General features: G+C 33.8%; 1 protein-coding gene across 2 annotated transcripts in view; it reads left to right on the top strand.

Annotated features, from left to right (window-relative positions):
- The window catches only part of ZDHHC17 (zinc finger DHHC-type palmitoyltransferase 17), a 98,457-nt gene that overhangs the window by 51,187 nt on the left and 23,896 nt on the right, over positions 1-23,374 (top strand). For both annotated transcript variants that reach the window (XM_053658770.1, XM_053658769.1), the window contains 3 exons: positions 3,363-3,427; positions 4,084-4,246; positions 11,433-11,558. In XM_053658770.1, coding sequence (XP_053514745.1) covers positions 3,363-3,427; positions 4,084-4,246; positions 11,433-11,558 — 354 coding nt within the window. The remainder of the gene's footprint in view (positions 1-3,362; positions 3,428-4,083; positions 4,247-11,432; positions 11,559-23,374) is intronic.

The following is a 23,374-nucleotide window of genomic DNA, read 5'->3' as shown; positions in this document are numbered from 1 at the left end:
TTGGATGATTTCAGTAATCCTTTTAACTCTAGTTTAGGATGTAGGCTAAAAAATTCTTAAAGAGCAGAGATTTCTGCCTGTGACGGTCATATTTGGTACAGTAAATGCATGACAATGATAAATGTCTGACAAATATCCTTTTTCACAAGTATTTTTTTCTGCTTACAAAAGTAACCCATGCTTAATGTAAAACGTTCCAATATAATAGAAGAGCGTAAATTAGAAAATGAAATATCACTTCTCCCTATACCTTATCCTGTCACTGAGGTCACTTCCTTTAAGTTTAGCATGTATTTTTTCTATGTATACTCTAATATGTTGTAAGGCCCACCCGTCACATGTGTCCTTCCCTGGCCTATAGAACTCTGTATGATCTAGCCATGGATACCTCTTGAGCTTATATTCTGTCATCTCCCTTTCACTTACTCTCCTTTGACTGCCCCAGTCATGGTGTTTCTTGAGCAGCTCTAATATGCTGTTATCTAAGGGCCTTTGTGCTTGCTATTTCTTCTGCTTGGTAAATCCTTTCCTTAGTCACTCAGTTCTCTCTTCAATCAGATGTTGAATAATACTTGATTATTCAAGTATTTTAGTTTTGATTAGTTCTCAGTTATAAACCATAATAAATAAGTATGGTTTTATTTCTTCTTTTACCTTTCACTGACTTTAGTCAATAATACTGTTTTTCTTAGTATTAACTTTGCTCTGATAAATATAACTACATTTCTGTTACTTGATTTTTCAGGTTTAAATAATATCCTTTGACTTACAGCTGTTACAGATTAGGCACTCATACTTTTTTTCAATCTTTTCCATTGTTTTTCTCATTTGTTTTGTTAATTGGATAAATTTGACATTTTTAGGGCCTATAGCGTTTCAGTTCAGTTTGTCATTCTATTCTTCACAAGTGTTTCATTTGAGTTATACTGTTAAATATATTTAGTTCTCACTACCAATTCTTCTGGATGATTTTCAGGAGAAAAGGGGGAAATGCTAAGTTATGGATCCTTGTTGATTATGGAATTCCCATAAGCTTTTGATCTGGGCTTGTTAATGCTTCCTAATAGAGAATACCCATACATCCAGGCTGAACTTGGAAAAGAAGTACCAAGTTTTAAATTCCGACTCAGAGAGAGAAAAGGTTGAATTTTATTTTTCTTTTAGTACTCTAGAGATGCGGCATAATTTTTACATTTTTATTTATTGATATTTTTCATACCATCACTTTTTAAAATAAATATGAAAAATTCACAAAAAGGAAGAAGAAACTTAAACATATGAATTTACCTGTTTGTTTTAATTAAGCCTCAGATTCCACTGAACTTGGAATCATGACAGTGAAGGAAATAAAATAAGTCACAGTCCTTAATTCTCATGTAAAAAACAAGGAAGCTTATCATTTTTTAAAAGATTTTTGTTAAAAAAGTCAATGTACGTAGTATTGGAAATATTGTTTCAAGTTACATAAGATGTTCACCAAGGCACTTAAAGTAAATCCAAAAATGGATTTATGATAGATAAGGCATAACATTCAGTTGTAGTACTCATGATGAAGACTGAACTGATGACATCCAAACATAGTGTTCTAGTTTGTCCCTGTAGTGGTTCTCAGCTTTTTCCCTGCTTCAGTACACTTGGATAATGTTGACTTTAAGACATATTCCCATTCATAGTAGTGGCTCACAGAGAACTGCTGCATGGAGATAGTAAAACTTTATAGCATACTCACTATAGCTCTGCCCTCTCTCCCATGACTGATAAATTAGATAACATAGCTCGGATTTCAACTGCTGGTTTAGTGTAATTCAGGAATGAGAAATGGGGAAGGGAGAAAGAGGGAACTTAATGTTTGTTGAATGTCTGTTATGTTCCAGGCTTTGGACTAGATGCTGTATACACAGTATTCCATTTAATTATTACAAAGGTCTGATGAAGGTCTGATGAAGTCATTATTTGTATTTATATTTTTAGAGGAAGATGCTGAGGCTCAGTAATTTTGCCAGTCTTAATAGCTGTTAAGTGGTAGAGCCTGGAATTTGAAGCCCTGTCTTATTCTGAAGGCTGTGCCTTTCCCAAGCCTTGAAGTGTATGTGGATAAACATGTCTTTTCAGTTAATGAATGGATGAATGGTTTTTGATTGTCTGCTCTGCTGGGCACTGAGAATATAAGAATTTAATATAATTTTGAGCCTCAAAGAACTCCCAGTTAATGAGACAGATGCCTCAGTCAACGGAGGATAATCGGTCCAGATTGGACTGCGTTAGGAGAGGTAATTGTAGGGAAGTGAAACTGATAGAACTTGTGATATATCAGAAGGTCATGAAAGAAGATTTAGATAACTAAGGAAGAATTTTGGTAGAATAGGTGGTAGTTTTAATTTCATTTTGCTAACAGGGAAAAAAAATGAAGTCAAAGGGGAAAAATATAGTACCAAGTAAAGCAAACAGTTGGGTAGTGGAGGAAAAGTAATCATGGTTTTACTACATAATTTTGCTGGGAATAGTCATAGATTTATAATAATGTAAACGTGAAATGTTTTAAAGCCAAAATTATAATAGATCTTTCCTGAGAGGAAAGAATAAGAAAGGCATATCCTTGTGATGTGATAAGGCAAGGAGAGGAAAGAGAAATTCTCATTTTACACACTGAGGAGTCTCTTAGAAGATAATGTCTAAAACTGAAAAATGAAAAAGCAGTGATCCACATATCTTATTTTCAGATTTGGAGGTAAATGCCAAAACAATAGTCTAAAAGTTGAAAATAGTGGGGAATAAGGCAGAGAATTGCTTTTTTACCAGAAAAATTGCAGAATTATTTAACTGTAACAGTGTACATTCATAACGATAAAATGAAAAGCAGACAGTAAGTTTTTTAATTTATTTGTTTTTTGTGTTTAAATTTTTTTTTTAATTTATTAAAAAGACAGGTCTTTCATTCTTTGTTTTGAAATGCCTAGGATTAAACAAGGTTTCATTATTTCTTTCTATCATGAATTAGTATAAATAAGTTTTCAGAGACTTGAATTGTTTAATCTATCCTTTGTGGCTGAAAGATCAAGAGTAAGTCAAGATCTTTAAATGCAAAACATTGAAAGGTTGATTAATAATGCATCTTAAAAAGGAAAACTATAACTATATTAATTAAATACATATGTAATATGTACATCAATTAAATGTTTACACATTAAAGTTTTTAATGAAAATAGTTTTATTTTGATGTTAAGAAAAATTTTCATAAATCACTCATGATTGAGTAGTGTTATATTGGCTTTTCCTATGATGTGTAAATTAGATTTTTCCAAGTAAATTTGGTAGGAATTTAGAAATTTTTATTGTGACTTTTTTTTTTTTTACTCCATCAGGATGTAGATATGATGGATCAGAATGGAATGACACCTTTAATGTGGGCAGCTTATAGAACACATAGGTATGTAACCATTATAAAATACTTATTCACATAATTTTCAACACAATAAAATGTAGAATAGCTGACAAGAAAAATCAGTTAATGTTATACTTATTAATATTTTAATTTTTCAATATGAGTACGTATAACCTATAACGTATAACAAAATACATATGACATAAATTACCCTTTTTTGTTGTTTGAATCTTTATGTTTACCTTTACCTTGGTAATTGCAGTGCCTTAATCTATTATCTTTCAACAATTTTTAAGAATGGAAGAAGTTTTTTTAGGTAAATTTTTTGTGTGATTTGCATATTGGCAAGTTTAATATATTAGTAAGCTCCCTTAAATAATTTTTGGAACAATGTAGATTTAAAATAAAAATATATAACTTTAATTATATAGATATTAATGACATAATTCCAAGATCAAAACAAGAAAATATCAGGACCAAGTATTCTCTGTTGTGGAAATATATTTCTTGATATGATGATGCACATACTTAATACTTAATATTAAAATGTTATCTCATTAGTGATTATAAAGCTGTTGAGTACAGGTTAGAAGTGTTCCAAGATGGAATACAAATATAACCACAATCAGTTTAGTGTCTATAATGAGTTCTATAATTGAAATTAGGGTTGTTGTTGTTTTGTTTTGTTTTTTCCTTTTCAGTGTGGATCCAACTAGATTGCTTTTAACATTCAATGTTTCAGTTAACCTTGGTGACAAGTATCACAAAAACACTGCTCTGCATTGGGCAGTGCTAGCAGGGAACACCACAGTCATTAGTCTTCTTCTGGAAGCTGGAGCTAATGTTGATGCTCAAAACATCAAGGTAAAAATATTCTGTATTTATTATACTGTGTGAAATGTGGTTACTAAGAAGTAAATTTCTTAATAAAACAAGTTCTTTCACAGACTGTGAAAGGTGGAAGAAACTTCATATTTAAACTCAACTACTTGGCATCCATACAAGAATTTATTTTGAAACACTGGTTTGTTTACGTTCATCTTTTAGCATTGAAGTAATTTTCAGATTTTGGTGGCCTTTTCATTAGTGAATTCTTATTTACTTTTGGAAATGAAAGTAAATAATCTGTGTTTTATAGCTGAAGGGAACAGTTTTCTGGTTTCTTTAAAAAGGTCATTGCAGAGAGTCACAAGTTTGTAGTTAAACCACATCATGGTAACTTTTAGTAGTTTTTGACTAGATCATTTATTGTCTTATTTTTTAAAGGTCAAGACCTTTAAATGTGGTGAACACCATTATGATGTTTATATGAGAGTCCCTCTTCTCCCAGTGCCGACTCCTGCAGAAGGATGTGGAATTGCATAAGCAGAACCCATTTACCAGTTATACTCTAGTGTTTAGAAATTTGTAGATATTTTATGAATACCTATAAGAATTTTCTATTGGTAGTTTTAAATTTTGGGTAACCATTCTCATTTTTAAAGCTTAAGAATCTACCTCATCTTTGAGCAACAGGTTCTTTCTATGAAATGACTTTAAAGTTTTAAACATCATCTTTAAGTAATTTGCATTCATAAATACCTTGGTGCCAATGACAAATATTGTTTAATTTTGAGTATAAGCCATAGTTTTTTCTGAGTCATGTTTTTTAAATTTCCAAGGGATATGTACAAATTAAATATGAAAGGGGTTCAGGCCATATAATTATCTAAAATGGCAATCAAAAAGTAGGTTATCTCCTGCTGGATCAGGACATCGATTTATGTTTCAGTGTTAGTTCTTTCTCTGTTAGGTTCCTCTAGAAAGTGAAGGTTAAACTATTAAAATGAAGTAGCTAAGACTAGTTATAAGAAGCCTAATTCAGTTAATATAATCACGATTTAGACCTGAGTTTAATTAAAAATACTTAGTCAAAAGTAAATATAAAATCTCATTGGAAACTAAGAAATTGAGAAAACCATGTATTTTCTTTATCTCTTTGTCTCTCTTTCTTAAAATTTAAAGTTTTCTTATTTCTACCATAGTTCCTGACATGTGATGGACACTCTTAAGTATTTGTTGACTGATTGAATGTTGTGTAGTTTTGAGCTTTACTTCTAAGTTAGTTTTCATGACTTGAGTAGTATACCTCTCTGCCACTCTGAAATTGTAGAGATAAATTCTTGCTTTTCCAAACATGTTTAAATAGGAAACTCTGAAAGGTTCATCACACTGTATTAGTAAGTAAGGCCTAGAAGAAAAGGAAGGAGGAGTTTGACTAAATCTGACCAATAACCCCCTAAGAAAAAAATCAGAGAGATTACTTTATGTTTTATAACCAGAATTGCTTTAGATTGCTATTTTTCTTTTCTTTGCTACCAGACAGGCATTCTTAAAGTGATTGTGCCCCAGGAATATACTTCAAGATATTTAGTGGTATATTATTGAAAAGACAGAACCAGTTTCAATATGGCAAATAGTGATTCTTCATATACTCTGTCAAGAGCCATATCAGTATGTCAAAATTGCAGTAATACCAAAGAATTAGGACAAGATGACTACATCGTTCTGGAGTTTGAAACAGTAGTGTATATATTTTGAACGTTTAAAACATCTTTTCTGTTCTCCATGTCTGTGAGTCCTTTTTCCTTTTCGCTTAGTCCTTCCACCCCCTAACCTCTCCTGCCTTAGCTGTCATCCTGTTCCCCATCTGTGAGTCTGTCCCCATTTTCCTCGTTTGTTCATTTTGTTCTTTACATTCCACATATGAGTGAAATCAAATGGTATTTCTTTCTCTGACTGACTTATTTCACTTAGCATAATGTTCTCCGGGTCCATCCATACTGTCACAAAGGGTAAAAAAATTTTTAAGGCCAAATAGTATTCCATTGTGTGAATGTCCCATATCTTCGTGATTTTAAATAACACTGCAATGAACATAGTGCTGCTTATGCTCTTTCAAATTAGTGTTTTGGGTTCCTTCTGATCAATTCCCAGAAGTGGGATCACTGGGTCAAAAGGCAGATCCATTTACCTTTATGCTGCTTTCCACAGTGGCTGCACCAGTCTGCATTCCCACCAGCAGTGCAGAAGGGTTCCCCTTTCTCTAGATCCTCACCAGCACTTGTTGTTTGTTGATGTATTTTTTTGTGTGTGGTATGAATATGTCTTTATTTTTATTTATTTATTTTTTTAAATTTATTTAATTATTGTTCAAGTACAGTTTTCTTTTTTTTACTCTCATCCCAGCCCACTGTTGATACACTGATGATAGCCATTCTGACAGGTGTAAGATGATATCTCATTGTGGTTTTAATTTGCATTTCTCTGATGATTAGTGACATTGAGCTTCTTTTCATATGTCTGTTGGCCATCTGTATGTCCTCTTCGGAGAAGTGCGTATTCAGGTCTTTGCCCAATTTTAATTGGGTTAGTGTGGTGTGGTGATCACTGGGAGGTTGAGGGGTATAAGTGGACTGCATAGTAATGGAAAAAAGACAATAAAGATTAAATCAAAAAAATATTACAGTAAAATAATAACATCTTTTCTGTCTCCATAAAATTTTAGATAACTTCTCTTTGATTGTGATTTTTAAATATTTGAGGTATAGTTTGTGAATTTAATATTGTTTCAAATAAATACTGAATGCTTGCACTCCGTGTTAACCATTGCAGAAACTTTCAATCAGTCTTAGTAAGAGAAATAATCTCTAATAAAGATTATTACCTTTAGACAGAAAGGTAGTGTAAGAGTAGAATATTTGAAAAGACTTAAATGGTTTGGATCTTATACTTTTAGTGTTTTCTAGGTTCAGACACATGTTTTTATTTGGTACCAACATAAAATAAATTGGAATGTAGCTTTCTTAACTAGTTCATGTGAATATACCTTGCAGAATCGAATGTTAGTAATTAAGCTAATTATTTTGCCTGTAGAACTTTTATTTTAATTTATGGTATTTTTAAGTCACTTTTCATGAATATTTCAATTTTATCTGCCATGTATAATCAAGGTGATCTGTTGTTAAGAATATTTTAAATTAATTATTTCCCTGGTAGCTTCTGGAATGAATTATTTTTAAAGAAAATAGTCTAAGGAGTTGGTTGCTTCAGCTGCTCAGGGAATTTTACACTTTCAGAGTGAAATAATCTTTCTATCCACATTGGTGGAAAAGTAGATTTTTGTTTTAAAATATACTTTTTATGTAATTAATGATAAAATAAGTACCAGATGTCTTTTCTACTGTAATCTGGCATTCCTAATATGCTGAAGTCTAATTACTATATTGTAATGGAAATATTTTATTAATTCACAATAGTGTTCAGTGCTGGGAAGTCACAATATTTAAGACAGATTGTCTTTTTTGTTCGTTTGTTTTTATTTTTTAAATATTTTATGGTTTATGCTATTACAGTTGTCCCACGTTTTCCCCCTTTGCCCTCCTCCACCTAGCCCACCCCCTACTTCCATTATCAGTCCCTTCACAATTATCCATGTCTGTGTTCTTTGACTAATCCCTTCACCTGACTGGTGAAGTATTTATTCTCCCAGAACTTGCATTATATTGAGGGAATAGACAATAGTAAATTATAGAGACAAATGTGGTAGAGCGATGAGGGCTGAGGGTGATTTACGCAAAGATATGTGGGAAAAGTCTTGCCATGTAGAGGGACCTGCATGTGCAAGCCCCGGGGATAGTGAATAAGCCAGGAATAAGCTTGCCGCATCAAAGGTGCAGAAATCATAGCCTAGACGGATAGCAGTGAGGGAGGGAGTGAAGCCACTGAAGGAAGCAGGTGCCAGATCATGCAGGGACATAATAAGAAGCTTTAATTGTATTCTCAGTCATGAGAAACAATTGGAAGGATTTATGTAGGCTATATAGTCTTAAGGTTACTTTGGTTGCTGTATGAAGAATGCATTAAAGAATTAAGGAAATGGAAGGGACAGATAAAGATCAGTTAGGCTATTGCAGTAAGTCAGGCAAGTGACAATTTAGTTTAACCTATTATTTAAGAAGTAAATATGGGGGAAACATTGATTTGGAAATGATAATTTAAAGTAGAAATGAAGTAGATTAGATATGAGGGTGAAAGAAGCAACATTGATGACTTATGTGTTGGTTTGAACAACTGAATGTATTGTGATAGGTTTTGAGGTTGTGAAGACTGAAGGAAAACTTTCTGGAGTGAAGGTGATAGGGATTGGTTCTGCTTTGGTCATATGTAATTTCAGTTGGTGCCTTTTAGCTATGTGGAATGCCAAGCTCATTAAGTAAACTTAAATTGCTGCAAATTTTGAAAGAGGGAAATTTATTGATTTAAAAAATCAGCTCAGATTCTATGTCCAGGAATTTGACAAATAAAGTTGATTTAGACCTGTATATTTTTACATTTTTATTTCAAGTGTTAAGAAAGAGCTTGGTACTAAACATGAATTACAACAGAAAGATGTAGCCTTCAAATCTGGGTATAGCTTTAATAGCAAGTAAAAGTTTCATTCTTCAAAGAATATACAAAATTATACCTTGTGTTAGTTATAATAACTGTCATTTGATCCTATTTCTTCTAAAATAGCTATTGCCTAAATAAGGTGAAGCGTAAGTTTCTCAGAAATCTGTCCCTATATTAACTAGGTATTTACCCTTGTAAACTAGTTATTTGAGTAAGGGAATTCTGTTCTTTTAACATACAAACAAGTGATTATTTTATCAAAAGAAGTTAGAATTTATTTTGGGGAGAAGTCATATTAAATGAAGGGTAACTTGAAAATGGCTATTTTGATCCTTAAAAAGATCAAAAAAGGCCATATCTCTGACCCACAAGTAGATTTTGGTTAGGAAGTAGGTCTATGGACTCCTGACATTGTTATTTAAAAAGTTACATTTTATCATTTTTCTAGGGAGAGGGCCAGTGGCTTTTATCTGATTATTCAAAAGAATTTAAGAATTTGAATTTTAAGTAATAATAGTAGGGGTGGTGATTTGGCATACTAAGACTTTTTCTAAATGACCTATGTAGTTAATTCTTTCTTATGGTAACATCTCATTTGTGGATTTTTAAAAAAGTAGTTTACCCCCTTGAATCTGCTTTTGGTTATAGATAAATATAGATGAATTGAATATTGGGGAAACAATCTTTGAGTGATGCCCAGGCATTTGTAAATTTTTTTCTAAAATTATAAAAGGACATCATTTTTAGCATGTGAAGAATGTAAAATTTGAACTTTTTAAATTAACATATTGGTAACATATTGGAAGACTCTTATGTAGTCTTTTTAAATTAGGTAAGAAACTGTTTTCAGACAATAGTTTCCATTACCTCTTAAGTAACCAGACCCAAATGATCTCCAAGGAAGACTTGTCCTTAGTTTTAATAATGAAATTTAGCTCATTTAGGCAAAATACGATTTTCCACCCTCCACCTTCCATGTTTATTTTAGCAAAATCCTTGAAGAATTTCTTTTATACAAATTGCTTCATCCATAAATACTCCATGAATTGTTGTTACTGCTGTTCTTATTGTTTACTATTTTAGCTAACACATGGAGTGAGCAAGTGTAGGCTTCATTTGGAACCCTGATTCTAATACAGTTCTTTAAATTTATTGCTTGTTTATTTTACCAGCTGAATAAAAGAACTATACAAAAGCAGTCAGTTGACTAGAGGAGTAGTTGAAAGATTTCTTAAAGCTCCCTCCATCTTTTTATCTAGGCAATCCCTAGGTGTCACATGGCCCTCTAGTGGAAGGGATGCTCAGCTGGACCGAGGCAACTGCAGAATATTCTCTGGGAGTTGTTATCCAAGGGATTGCTTTTATTCAGGTAAACTTTATAGTTTGGATTAATTAGCTAGTTCTCACAATTGAGGTGATAGAACCTTGGAATAGGTAAGGAGATATTTTAAAGTAAATAATCCTATTTGTAGAAGACCCACCTAGATTAGCCTATTCCTAATTAAATACTATTGATCTTTTTATTAAAGGTTTAGTTGGGCTTTTTGTTGTTATTGTGGTGTTAACAGTTGGTGGCAGTGGTCTGTTTATTTTTTATTTGCTTCTTTTTGTTTTTCAGGTTTAAAAAAAACTACTTCATACTTGATAATCATCCCTCATAAGTAAGGCACCTCAAGGCTCCTTATTCCTTAATTTTCATCCAGTTTTTAAAAATAAAATTTCAGTATTTTTCTTTTTTTAAATAATTTTGAATATTCATTCATACATTCTTGAAATTTTGGCAAACAATGTTTAATTTCACTTTCATAACTACAGAACTAGATAAGTAGTAAAGAATATTAAATAGAATAGATATTTGGGTGTCTGACTACAAGAGAAATAAGATTTTAAATTAAGGCTAAAGGAAGCATAGGTGTAGAATTAGAAATGCTATTTCTTGTTTCATGTTTCCTTTAAATTGTTTTAGTCTCTTTACTTACATTTCTTGGCATTCTTTTTGTGGAAATAAAAAGGAGCTACAAGTTCATAACTTGAGTTTTACTTTTTTGTTGTTGTTGTTACTGCTCTTACTCCCTTTGAAAATTTTGGGGTGGGTGAATGAATTTAAGATGACAAAGAATGGCAGTATAACAATAATAGAAGTAGAAGTTGACTTTTCTTTTTCATTCCTGTTCTTATCTGTGTAGACTTGTCATCACTGAAATTAAACTGAAAGTTCTGAAAATGTGGTATTATAGCAGGGTGTTATATAGTAATAATAATTCCTAATGAAATATTTAAAGAATATGAAATAACTGATAAACTTCATGATATCCTCTGATCCAGCAGATGCTAAATACCTACTTTTTGATTTGCTCTCTAATACAAGTCAAAATGCAAGCAAAAATAGAATCTGTATGAATAAATAAAAGTTTTATTGTACCTTGATTGGGAAATCAAAATAAGTAATATGTAATGATTTAGATTCTTCTAGTAATTGACTGCCCAATGTAAAAACTGTATTAATGAACTAATAGTGCATTTAATTTATTTTCATGGATGTGCTTTAAAAGTTAGTAACTAAAATATTTTGCTTTTTCTTTTATTTTTAATGTGAATTTTTTCCACTTACATTCAGGGTGAGTCAGCACTTGATTTGGCAAAGCAGAGAAAAAATGTCTGGATGATCAACCATTTGCAAGAGGCAAGGCAAGCTAAAGGATACGATAATCCATCCTTCCTTAGAAAGCTGAAAGCTGATAAGGTAAATTCAAGACAGATTTTCAAATAAATAATCCTTTTAAGTAAGATTCATGGGTATACTTTATTAACTTGAGTATTTACAGCCTTTAATTTTGACTATGCCAGTGTAATTTTTAAAATAGTATTTCATCCAGGATAAAATGAAGGTAGATAGCAAAGTTTTCAAGGCTCCACCTATTTGGCTGATGGCCTGTTTTTGTTAAGAAGGGTATATGTGAAATTGTTTTACTCTCCATAGTCTACTAACATCAATTTTACTTCATTGATTCAGCTGGCCTTTGTTGAGTAATAGAAAAATAAAAGTTTTCTGTGTTTAAGTGCATTTGTTAGTTTGGTAATCAGCTGTGAAAAATCTTAGTCCTAATACATATCTTTTTTTAACTCCTCATAACTCTACCTCAAATTAGTTTAAGCTTTTCATTCTTTTATAATATATTGTAACTTTTTTTAAATGAGAGAAAACATATTTTTCACTTTTTTTAGAAACCTCATTTTAGACCTTTTATATACCTTCAGTTATAAACTGTGTGACTTTTGGCTGAATTGCTTATTTGTAATTATATGATTTCAAACTAAAAACGTTTTCTCAAAAGAGTCTATTCCTTAAAAATTTCTCTTAAAAAAGGAAAAATTAGCTGACTGACAATTTCTTTGTATACCTAAATAACTGACAAGATATTTGCTAACTTGTCAATAGTCACTACTTAATGGCATTAAGCTTTGAGTATTGTCTTATGTATGCCTCTTTCAGGTTGTTCCAGTGGTAAAAGTGTTGGTTTAAAGTTAATATTGATCTGTCTATTATCAGAACAAAATGACAGTTTTGGATAAAAGGGAAGCATTTGAAAACATGACTCATTTACTTGTAGTTCAGACTTCCTTAATGAGCTGAAAAGTTTATCGCTATATTACTTAGGCGTCAGAAGAATTAGATTTAATGTTTGTCAACTTGCCTGTTTTTAATGCCATCGTTGAGAGTAATGAACAGTTTTTACAAGTTATGTTAACCCTTTCATTTCACTATTAAATATGATATTATATGGTTTATTATTTATTTTGTTTGATGTCTCTCCTCCAGAATTTAGAGCAGTTTTGCTCAACAGAGTGACAAATAGCTGATGTCTCATAATAACTAAGCTAATTATATATATATATAAATGTCTTATATTACTTTGGGATGTCTCATAATCTTATATGTAAAGTTTTTTAAAAAATAATATCAGATAAAATGACATTGTAAATTCTAGGTAGTCATTAACATTTAAAGATACTTATAACAATAGGGAACTACATATCAGGTTTATGTGTTTGGATATGATTTGTATTAATTTTTATATTTTATTGTTTATGCTGTTACAGTTGTCCCAGTATTTCCCCCTTTACATCCTCTAACCAGCTCCCCTACTCTCTCAGGCAGTCCCCACACCATTATTCATGTCCATTAGTCATGCATATATGTTCTTTGGCTATTTTATTCCCTATGCTGTATTTACATCCCCTAGGTAACTACCAATTTATACTTCTTAATCCCTTGACCTTATTCACTCAGCCCCCCAAACCATCTCCCATCTGGCAACCATCAAAATGTTTTGTGTATCTATGATTCTGTTTCTGTTTTGCTTGTTTATTTATATTGTTTTTTAGAATCATAGATATATGATTGATAGATATATGTTTTTGCCACTGGTTCTTGCCAATTCTTTCTGGCCTGCAAAGTTTCTTTTGAGAGATCAGCTGACAGTCTTATGGGAACTCCCTTGTAGGTAACTAACTTCTTTTCTCTTGCTGCTTTTAAGATTCATTGCTTTTAACCTTTAACATTTTAATTATGATGTGTCTTTGAGGGGGGCCTCTTTGGGTTCATCTTGTTTGGACTCTGCATTTCGTGGACTTGTATGTCTGTTTCATTCACAAGTGAAAGTTTTCTGTCATTATATTTTCAGATAGGTTTCCAGTTTCTTGCTCCTGCTAATACCCCCTTGATGTGAATGTTGGTATACGTGAAGTTTTCCCAGTGTCTCCTTACACTGTCTTCATTTTTTTGGTCTCTTTTTTTCTTGCTGTTCTGATTGGTTGTTTTTTGCTTCCTTATTTCCAAATTGCTCATTTGATTCTTGGCATCATCCACTCTACTGCTGATTCCTTATAAATTGTTCTTTATTTCAATTAGAGTATCCTTTTTTTTCTGATTGGGTTTTTTTTCTTTTTTTTTTTAATTTTATTGATTATGCCATTACATTTGTTCTATTTACCCCCTTCCGTTCCCCTTCACCCTGCACACCCCTCCCCCACCATTCCCCCCCTTTAGTTCATGAACATGTGTCTCAAGTTCTTTAGATTCTATATTTCCCCTACTATTCTTACCCTCCCCCTATCTATTTTCTATCTACTGTCTATGCTACTTATTTTCTGTACCTTCTCCCCCCTTCTCCTTCTCCCATTCCCCTGTTGCTTACCATCCATGTGATCTTCATTTCTATGGTTCACTCCTGATCTAGCTGTCCTCTTAGTTTGCTTTTGTTTTAGGTGTGGTTGTTGATAACTGTGAGTTTGCTGTCCTTTCACTGTTCATCTTTTTTATCTTCTTTTTCTCAGGTAAGTCCCTTCAACATTTCATATAATAAGGGCTTGGTGATGATGAACTCCTTGAATTTGTTGTTATCTGAGAAGCACTTTATCTGTCCTTCCATTCTAAATGAAAGCTTTGCTGGCCTCTAAGGTCTCTTTTGAGAAATCAGCTGACAGTCTGATGGGAACTCCTTTGTAGGTGACAGTCCCCTTATCTCTTGCTGCTTCTAGGATTCTGTCCTTCATTTTAATCTTGGCTAATGTAATGATGATGTGTCTTGGTGTGTTCCTTCTTGGGTCCAACTTCTTTGGGACTCTATGAGTTTCCTGGATTTCCTGGAAGTCTATTTCCTTTGCCAGAATGGGGAAGTTCTCTATTATTTGTTCAAATAAGGTTTCCACTCATGACTGTTCCTCTTCCCCTTGTGGTACCCCTATAATTCGGATGTTGGAGCATTTAAAGATGTCCCGGAGGTTCCTAAACCTTTCCTCATTTTTTTGAATTCTTGATTCTTCATATTTTTCCTGTTTGGTCATTTTTCCTTCCTTCTGGTCTGCTCCCTTGATTCGAGTCCCAGTTGCCTTTCCATTACTATTGGTTTCCTGTGCATTTCCCTTCATTTCAATTAGTTCAGCCTTCATATGTTCCTCTAATTCGTGACTAAAATCAACCAGTTCTATGAGCATCCTGATCACCAGTGTTTTGAACTGTGCATCTGAAAGTGGCTATTTCTTCATCACTTAGATTTATTGACTCTGGGGCTCTGAGTTCTTGAGCCATGTTTTGATCTGTTTGTGCCAGTTACATACAAGGAGAGGCGCCTTAGTTGTTCACCAGGGTGGGGCTACCCATGTTGCTGGTTTGTAATGCTGTATGTGGGGGCGGGGTCAGAGAGGAAGCAATGGCGGTCCTCTTTGCTTGCCCAGTCTGCCTCACCTCTCGCCCCGGCCTGTTTATCTGAGCTCAAATGTGGGAGCCTTCCGCCCTGCGCCACACAGTCTCAATGCTTGCCTCTTCAGTGGTTTATCTGTGCGCAAATGCGCGACCGACCACAGACAGCCAGCTGATCCTCTTCCCTTTGTCCGCCTATAGCTTGCTGGCACCTGGGATCTGTGCCTTCAGCTGCCTTTGCACTGCCCGGGTCGGGGATCTTTTTTGCCTGACTTGCTCCGCTTCTGGCTTCGCCCTTCTCACCAGTTTAGCTGAGCGGTTCGTTTTTTTTGGACTCCGTATTGTCGATTTTCTGTGTGGTTTGGTTGCGTTTATTGTTGTTAAAACTTTGTTGTTTTTAGATTTGGTTGTGTGAGGACACAAAGTGTTTCCACCTATGCCTCCATCTTGTCGGAAGTCCCTGATTGGGTTTTTTTACGTTGTTGAAATCCTTATGAAATTCCTTGGACATCTTTATAACCAATGTTTTGAACTCTGCATGTAGTAGCTTGCTTGTATCCATTTTGTTTAGTTCTTTTTCTGGAGTTTTGTTCTGCTCTTTCAACTTGGGCATCTCCTCATTTTGTCAGCCTCCCTGTGTTCATTTCTATGTGTTAGTTAGAGCTACTGCATCTTTTGGAGTTGATAGAGAGGATACCCAATGTAGCTGGTATGCGATAGAGTCCAGTAACACAGCCTCCCTTATTACTCAATCTGGATACTCAAGATGCACCCACTCTGTAAGCTGTGTACACCCTCCTATTATAATTGAGGCCTGATTGCTATTGGCATATCCAAGGTCAGCCACTGACTGTGTTCTGTCCGGGGGTAAAGAGCATAAGCTACAAAGTGATCTGAAGATGGCTGCTACTTGTGCCAGGCTTGGAGGTGCCCAGGTGAGGCCAAGTTTTGAACCAAGGCTGGCTGTTGCTAGTGATGGGCCTGGGGCAACTTAGTGAGAGGTAAAGGGCTTGCCAAAGCCAGATGCTGCTTGTTTGAAAGAGTTTAGGAAATCTGAAGTATGGGCCAAGACAAGCCATTTGTATTGAAAAGCCACTGGGAACAGCTTCTGTGGGCCTGAAAGTTGGATGGGACAGGGCTTCAGGGAATTACCAGCATGGAACAAACAGTGTGAGCCAGGTCGATGGAGTCTGAGATATGGTTCCCCCATTCCACTTTGTTAGGAGAGGGCCCAGAAAAGGAACAAGGGACTCTGCCCACATTTCTTTTTAGGAGAAAACTTTTGCCTTATGTTGGACAATTCATTTTGTCTCCATATGTCTCTGAAGTCTTTCAATCTGCTGCCCCCATGATGGAGCTCACAGGGAGTGAGTCAGAATAAGTCTGTGCATGGGCCTTTTAAGAGGAACTGTCAGGGATTCCTCTGTCTTCCACCACTTCAATTGCCACTGGTTTTTGCAGCCAGAAGTTATGGGAACTTTCATGGTCCTGTAACCCTGGGTTAGAGGGCCTAGTGTGGGGATGAGATGCCTTGCCCCTCAGATATCCCTCCTGATATTTATCTGCCACACATGAGTGTGGGACGAGCATATTCTATGACTCCACCCCTCCTATCAGTTTCGATGTGATTTCTTTTTTAATTCTGTCATTTTTTCTTTAATTCTATGGTTATAGAACTTTGATCCAGCTTGATTTTTGCTGATTTTAAATGATGGGTGTTCTATAGTTTAGTTGTAATTTTGATGTGAATGTGTGAGGAAGTGAGCCATGTTTACCAACGCTGCCATATTGACCAGAAGTGCTGGATATGATTTGGTTTAAAAAAGAGAATTTCATTGAAAAGTTTGACACAGTTTTATTAACATTTGTTTATATCATGGTTAGTTCAGAATTTGAATAGTCTGCTGGGGTTTTTGTTGTTTTTTTGCATTATTTTGTTTTTTTGCATTGGTAGCTTTAAATATGATACCTTTTTAAAAAAGGTTACTACAGCCCTGGCTGGTGTAGCTCAGTGGATTGAGCGCAGGCCTGCAAACCACATCATTGCGGTTCGATTCCCAGTCAGGGCACATGTCTGGGTTGCAGGCCGGTTCCCTGCAGGCCAGTTCCCAGCAGGGAACACACAAAAGGCAACCATACATTGATGTTTCTCTCCCTCTCTCCTTCTCCCCTTCCCCTCTAAAAGATAAATAAATAAAATCTTTTAAAAAAAAAAGGTTACTACGTAAAAATATATGTTGGTTAGGGGCTTTTTAAAATTAAGTACTTATAATTATTTAGACTGTTCTCTTTCCATCTGAGTTAGAAAAACTTAAATCATGAACCTGATTTGGTAGTCTGTGCAGTATATGTTCTTATTTAAAACTACACACTGAAATAAGTAACACTTAGGGCTCAATAGTTTTTCTAAGAGTAAGTATAAAAGAAAAGAAGAGAAACATCACAAAAAATTTGGACAGTACTAATGGACAATGGGATATGGGAAGAATCTTGATTTTAGAAAACTATTTTAGAAGCTCTTGGGTTTTTTAAGATGAGAAGATTTTAGACATGGAGATTTATGGTTAAATAAGTGTTAACTTGCTTAATAAGAAGTTAGATGGAAGTCTCTAAATTAGTATTTCTCCACATTAAAAATTTCATTATCCCTTTCATTAATAGTGGTAATCTCACATATCTTCTTCTTTAGTGATGTTTATTGATTATGTGAAAAGAAATCTTGGAAGATGGAGTGGTGTGTCTTTCGCTTTTCCTCTCTGCTAAGTACAACTAAAAAACCTGGACATTATTTACAAAACAAATGTAAGAAGACTCTGGAAGATGGAAAGAATGTAACAGAGTGGCTAGGGAACTCAGGACCCAAGAATGACATGGTATTGAGTTCCCTATGGTTTTGTTTTTATTTTTTGGAGCTTTTTTGTGCCTTACATATCCCAGAAGAGGCGCTAATAATGTAGAATCACAAATGGGTACAGACAAAAAAAAGCAACAAAAAAAATCTGCTCTCTAGTAAAAAGACCACAAAAGAGGTGGTTTAGCAAAATAGAAACTTTTAGAAAATAACTTTCTACTAAAGCCAAACACTACAGAAGAAAACTGTGGCCCCACCCTGATTCACACCAGCAAAGACTAGACTTCCACCTTTAGCAGGCTGCAATGAGGTGCTCCAGTTTCTCTTTAGGGGTGGTATCAGGAAAGGCTGCATAGAGAGTTGGGACTTCATTCCCACTGGTTGTTAATGAAGTTCCATCCTCTGCTATATCAGTGGAGACCACATAGGAAACAGTAATAAGGCACTGCTCCCAGCTCTGGAGACATCAGTAGAGGTACAGTGGAGAAAGACCCAGCTTTGTTCAGCGGGAATGAGGAGCCTTGCCCTTAGGTGTTAGTGGAGGCCACATAGGAATCCTGGATTTGCACCCCACCTAACAGAAATGAGAAAGTTCCTCATTCAACTCCCAAGCTACAAAGAGGAATCCATCTAAAAGAAAAGGTTTAATTAAGATCCAGTGTCTCACAATACCTAGACTATCCAGGTTTCAAACAAAAATCAACTATCGTGCTAAGAACCAAGGAGATCTGGAACAGTGAAAAGAGAATCAACAGGTGCCAACAATATAACAGCTGTTAGAATTACCTAATAAAAGATTTAAAAGAATCATAAAAAAGCTTCACTGTATAATTATGAGCGTGCTTGAAACAAATGAAGAATAGAGTCAGCAATGAAATAAAAATATAGAAATAGAATATAAAGAAAAACCAAATCAGAATTTTAAAATGAAAATTACAATAGCCAAATGAAATCATTGGATGGGCTCAACAGCAGAATATAGGGGACAGAGGAAAGAATCAGTGACCTTGAAGATGGAACAATAAAAATTACTCATTTTGAACAACTAAAGGAAATAAGCTGTTAAAAAACCCTGTTACAACATCAGAGACCTGCGGTTATAACAGAATACCTAACATTAATATAATTGGAGTCCCAGAAGAGGAGAAAGAGGTGAAACTGAAAAAACATTCAAAGATATAGTAGCCAAAAAATTCTCCAAATTTAGCAAAAGATAAAAACTACAAATTAAAAAGTACAATTAATTCTAAACATAATAGAGTCAATGAAATCTTCATTGAACATACCATAGTCAGACTTCTGGACAAAAATAAAAATCTTGAAATCCCTTTGCCAATAGGATTTAAAACAATTCAAATGACTGGAAGATGGAGAGAAATCATAGACCCCAGAAGGAACTGGCACATTTTTTCCAAGTACTGAATGGAAAGAACTAGCAACCCATCATTCCATTCCAGTGGACAATATTTTTCAGGAATGAAGGAGAAATCAACACATTTTCAGATAAAGGAAAACTAAGAGAATTTGTCATCAGCAGACCTATCCTAACAGAATGGCTAAGAGAAGTTTTCTAAACAAAAGAAACGATAAAAGCAAGAATCTTGGAACACATAATTATGGTAAGCAAAACTATGTGTAAATACAGTAGACTCTCCTCTAAGTCTTCCAAATTTTGCTTGACAGTTGAGGCAAAAATGATGATGCTGTCTTATGTGGCTCTAGTCTATGTAGAGAATATATTTCAGATAATTTATGATGCAAATAAAGGAGGGTAAAGGGACATAAAGGGGAGTAAGCTTTCCAGACTTCACTTAAACTGGTAAAATGAAAAAAACTTTTCACACCACTACACTGTAATAAGTTGTGTTTATATAAAATTATATTTTGAGTAATCATTAAATAAACTCTACTCAATAATATTGTAGGTAAATGAAATAGAACTCTAGAAAGCTTTCTAGTAACCCACAAGATGTCAGAAAAAAGAAAACAAACAAAAAACAGAATAGACAGAAAACAAAAAATAAAGTTATAGACCTAAATCTTAACATTAATAATTATGTTAAATGTAAATGATATAAATACATGAAGTAAAAGACAGATATTGGCAGTGTGGATTATAAAGTGTGACCCGACTATATGCTATCTATAAGAAACTCACTTCACATGTAAGAATATTATTAAGTTGCTTATATATGGAAATAACAGCATGGGAACATATGTATCCCTGATACCAAAACCAGCCAAAGACAGTACAAAAACAAAACTGTAGGCCAATGTCCCTCATAAATATAGACTCAAAAATTTTTAACAAAGTGTTAACAAATAAAGTTAGCACTATGTAAGAGGAATTATGCACCATGATCAAATGGGGTTTAGGGATGCAAGGCCCACTTAATACTTAAAAATTATTTAATTAATCTACCATATTAACAGATTAAAAATGAAAAATTTAATGATTGTATCAATCAAAAAGCATTTACTAAAAATAAATGTCTATTCATGATAAAAGTCTGAGAAAAATAGGAATAGAGAAGAATTTCCTGAACTTCATAAAGAACATGTGTAAAACCTTCAACTCATATTGTATGTAATGGTAAAAGACTGAATGCTTTACCCCTAAGATCAAGAACAAGCAAAGATATCCTTCTTACTGCTCTTATTCAACATAGTACTGAAAATTCTAGCTAGTGATAGAAAGGAAATTAAAAGGCATATATACCAGAAAGGAAAAAATAATAAAATTGTCCCTATTTGTGGTTGATATTGACTGTCTACATAGAAAATCCCAAGGAATCTGTGAAACAAATATCTAGAACTAATAAATGAATTCAGCAAGGTCATGGGATGATATACGGTAAATATATTTAAAATCTATTTTATTTCTATATACTTGCAATAACCATATGGACATTGAAGTTAAAAAATAAAGTACTATTTAGACTTGCTAAAGAAACCCCCAAATTTAAATACTTAAGTGTTAAATCAAACCAGACACATAAAGTACTTTTATTTTAAATTTAATTAATTTATTTTTAGAGAGAGGTGAAAGGAGGAAGAAAGAGAAGGAAAGAAACATTAATGTGCAAGAGAAACCAAAAGGTTGCCTTTCTTATGCCCCCATAGGGGACCTGGCCCGCAAACCAAGCATGTGTCCTGACTGGGAATTGAACCTGTGACCCTTCCTTTGCTTTGCAGGACAATGCCCAACCCACTGAACCACACCAGTCAGGGCCACGTAAAGTACTTGTATACTGAAAATTTTTAAATGCCAATGAAAGAAGTAACAGGTGATATAAATGGAAAGACATACTATGTTCGGGAATTGGAAGACTCAATATAGTAAATCTCAGTTTTCCCAAAACTGATACCAGTTCAGTGCAATTAAATAAAAATCCCATGAATATTTCGTTATAGTCAACATACAAGTTGACTATATTCCTCCATTGTGAATAAACTCAGATCAGTGGAAGAGAATAGAATCCAGAAATAGAATCACTAAGATATGCTCACTGATTTGACAGAAGTGAAAAGCAATTCAATTGAGGAAAGATAACCTTTTCAACAAATAATGCTGAAGCATTTGGATATGCATGCACAAAAAATAAAAATTAAACCTTTCTCAAATCTCAAGAAAAAAAACAGTTCACAGACTTACATGTAGAACATAAAACTATAAAAGTTTTAAACAGAAAAATCATCAGACTGTAGGGGTAGCTAAAGAGTTAGACTTGACATGAAAAGCATGATCCATTAAAGTGAAATTGATCAGTTGGACTTGGAAATTTAAAAACTATAGTTCTATGAAACACCCGTTTTTTAGGATGAAAAGACAAACTTCAGATTGGGAGAAAGTATTTGCAAGACACATATCCAATAAGGAACTGGTTTTCAAAATATATAAAGAACTTTCAAAACTCAAAAGTAAAAATCAAAGTAGAAAATAGGCTAAAGACATGAAGAGATATTTTACCGAAGAAGATGTAAAAGTGTCAGATAAGTACGTGAAAAGATGTTTAACATCATTAATCATTGGGGAAACGTACATTAAAACCACAGCGACTTATTTTCATACACCTAAAAAGTTGTGAATTCAAATGTTGGTGAGGACAGAGAGACCAGACTCCTCACACATTGCTGGAGGGAATGTAAAGTGGTACAGCACTCTGGAGAACAGTTTGGCAGTTGTTTTTTTAACTTAATATGCAATTATCATACAACCCAGAAACTTCACTGTTAATTATTTATCCCAAAGAAATGAAAACTTATGTTCATGGAGAAACGTGAATGTGAGTATTTATAGTAGTTTTATTCATAATTGTCACAAACCGAAGCAACACCAAAGTTCCTTCTCGGGTAAACTAGTATTAATACATTCATGCCATGGAATATTCCTCAGTGATAAAAAGAAATGAACTAACAGTACATGCAATAACCTGGATGAATTTCCAGAGAACTATGTTGAGTAAAAAAGCCAATCCTTTAAGGTTATATATTACAATATTTCATTTATATAATGAAATGTTGCAAAATGGCAAAATTACAGAAATGCTGAAAAGATTAGTGGTTGCCCGAGGTTAATTATGGGGTGAGGGTAGAGGGTTTGGGGGAGGTTGTTATAAAAAGGCAACAGGAGGAATCCTTAGAGTGGTGGAAATACTCAATATCTTAGCTGTATCGATGTCAGTATCCTGGTGTGGTATTGTATTACTGTTTTGCTAGATATTAGTAATTGGGGGAACCTGGTTAAAAGGCACTGTCTATGTTAATTATTACAACTGCATGCGAATCTACAGTTACTAAAAATAAAGTTTAATTAAAAAGTAGATTACTGAATTGTAGAAGCTAGGTGATAAACACAGGTATTCAGTATAAATTTCTTTGAGATTTACTCTATATTTGAAAATTTTTATAAAATTATGAGAAAAATAGATTTCTCATATTTATAAAATAGCATGTCACCATTTACACCTTTATAATATTATAATGTGCATGTTAAATGACAGTTTGAAAACAAATCTAGAAATCCCATGCATAGGTATTTAACCAAATAAAACAAACTTTTGTTACACAGAAACTTGTATGCAAATGTTTATAGTGGCTTTTATCCACAATCATCAAAACTGGAAACAGCCCTAATCCGTTAGCTGAGGAGTGGATTAAAAAAAAAAAAAAGCTGTGATAAATCCTGTAGTGGAACACTACTCAGCATTAAAAAAGAACTGCTGATACACATGACAACATAGAAAAATGTGAAATGCATTCTTGAAATGAAAGAAGCCAGATTTACATGATTGTATTGAGTATCATTCTATTAATATTACATTCCTGCAAAGGAAAAATTATAGGGACAGAAATCAAGTTAGTGTGTGCCAGGAGCTTCGACTGGGGCCAGGCATGTTTACCGACTGGGTGGAACCGTTCTGTGTCTGATTTTCTTGTTAGTTACTCAACTGTGTATGTTAATCAAAACTCAGAGAACTATGCAGAAAAGATGAATTTACTATAT

Source organism: Artibeus jamaicensis, unplaced genomic scaffold (genome assembly GCF_021234435.1).
Source record: "Artibeus jamaicensis isolate MK-2021 breed Jamaican fruit bat unplaced genomic scaffold, CSHL_Jam_final scaffold_584, whole genome shotgun sequence".
Taxonomy (NCBI): domain Eukaryota; kingdom Metazoa; phylum Chordata; class Mammalia; order Chiroptera; family Phyllostomidae; genus Artibeus; species Artibeus jamaicensis.
Note: the sequence above shows the minus strand (reverse complement) of the source record. Positions and strands in the feature narration are given on the sequence as shown.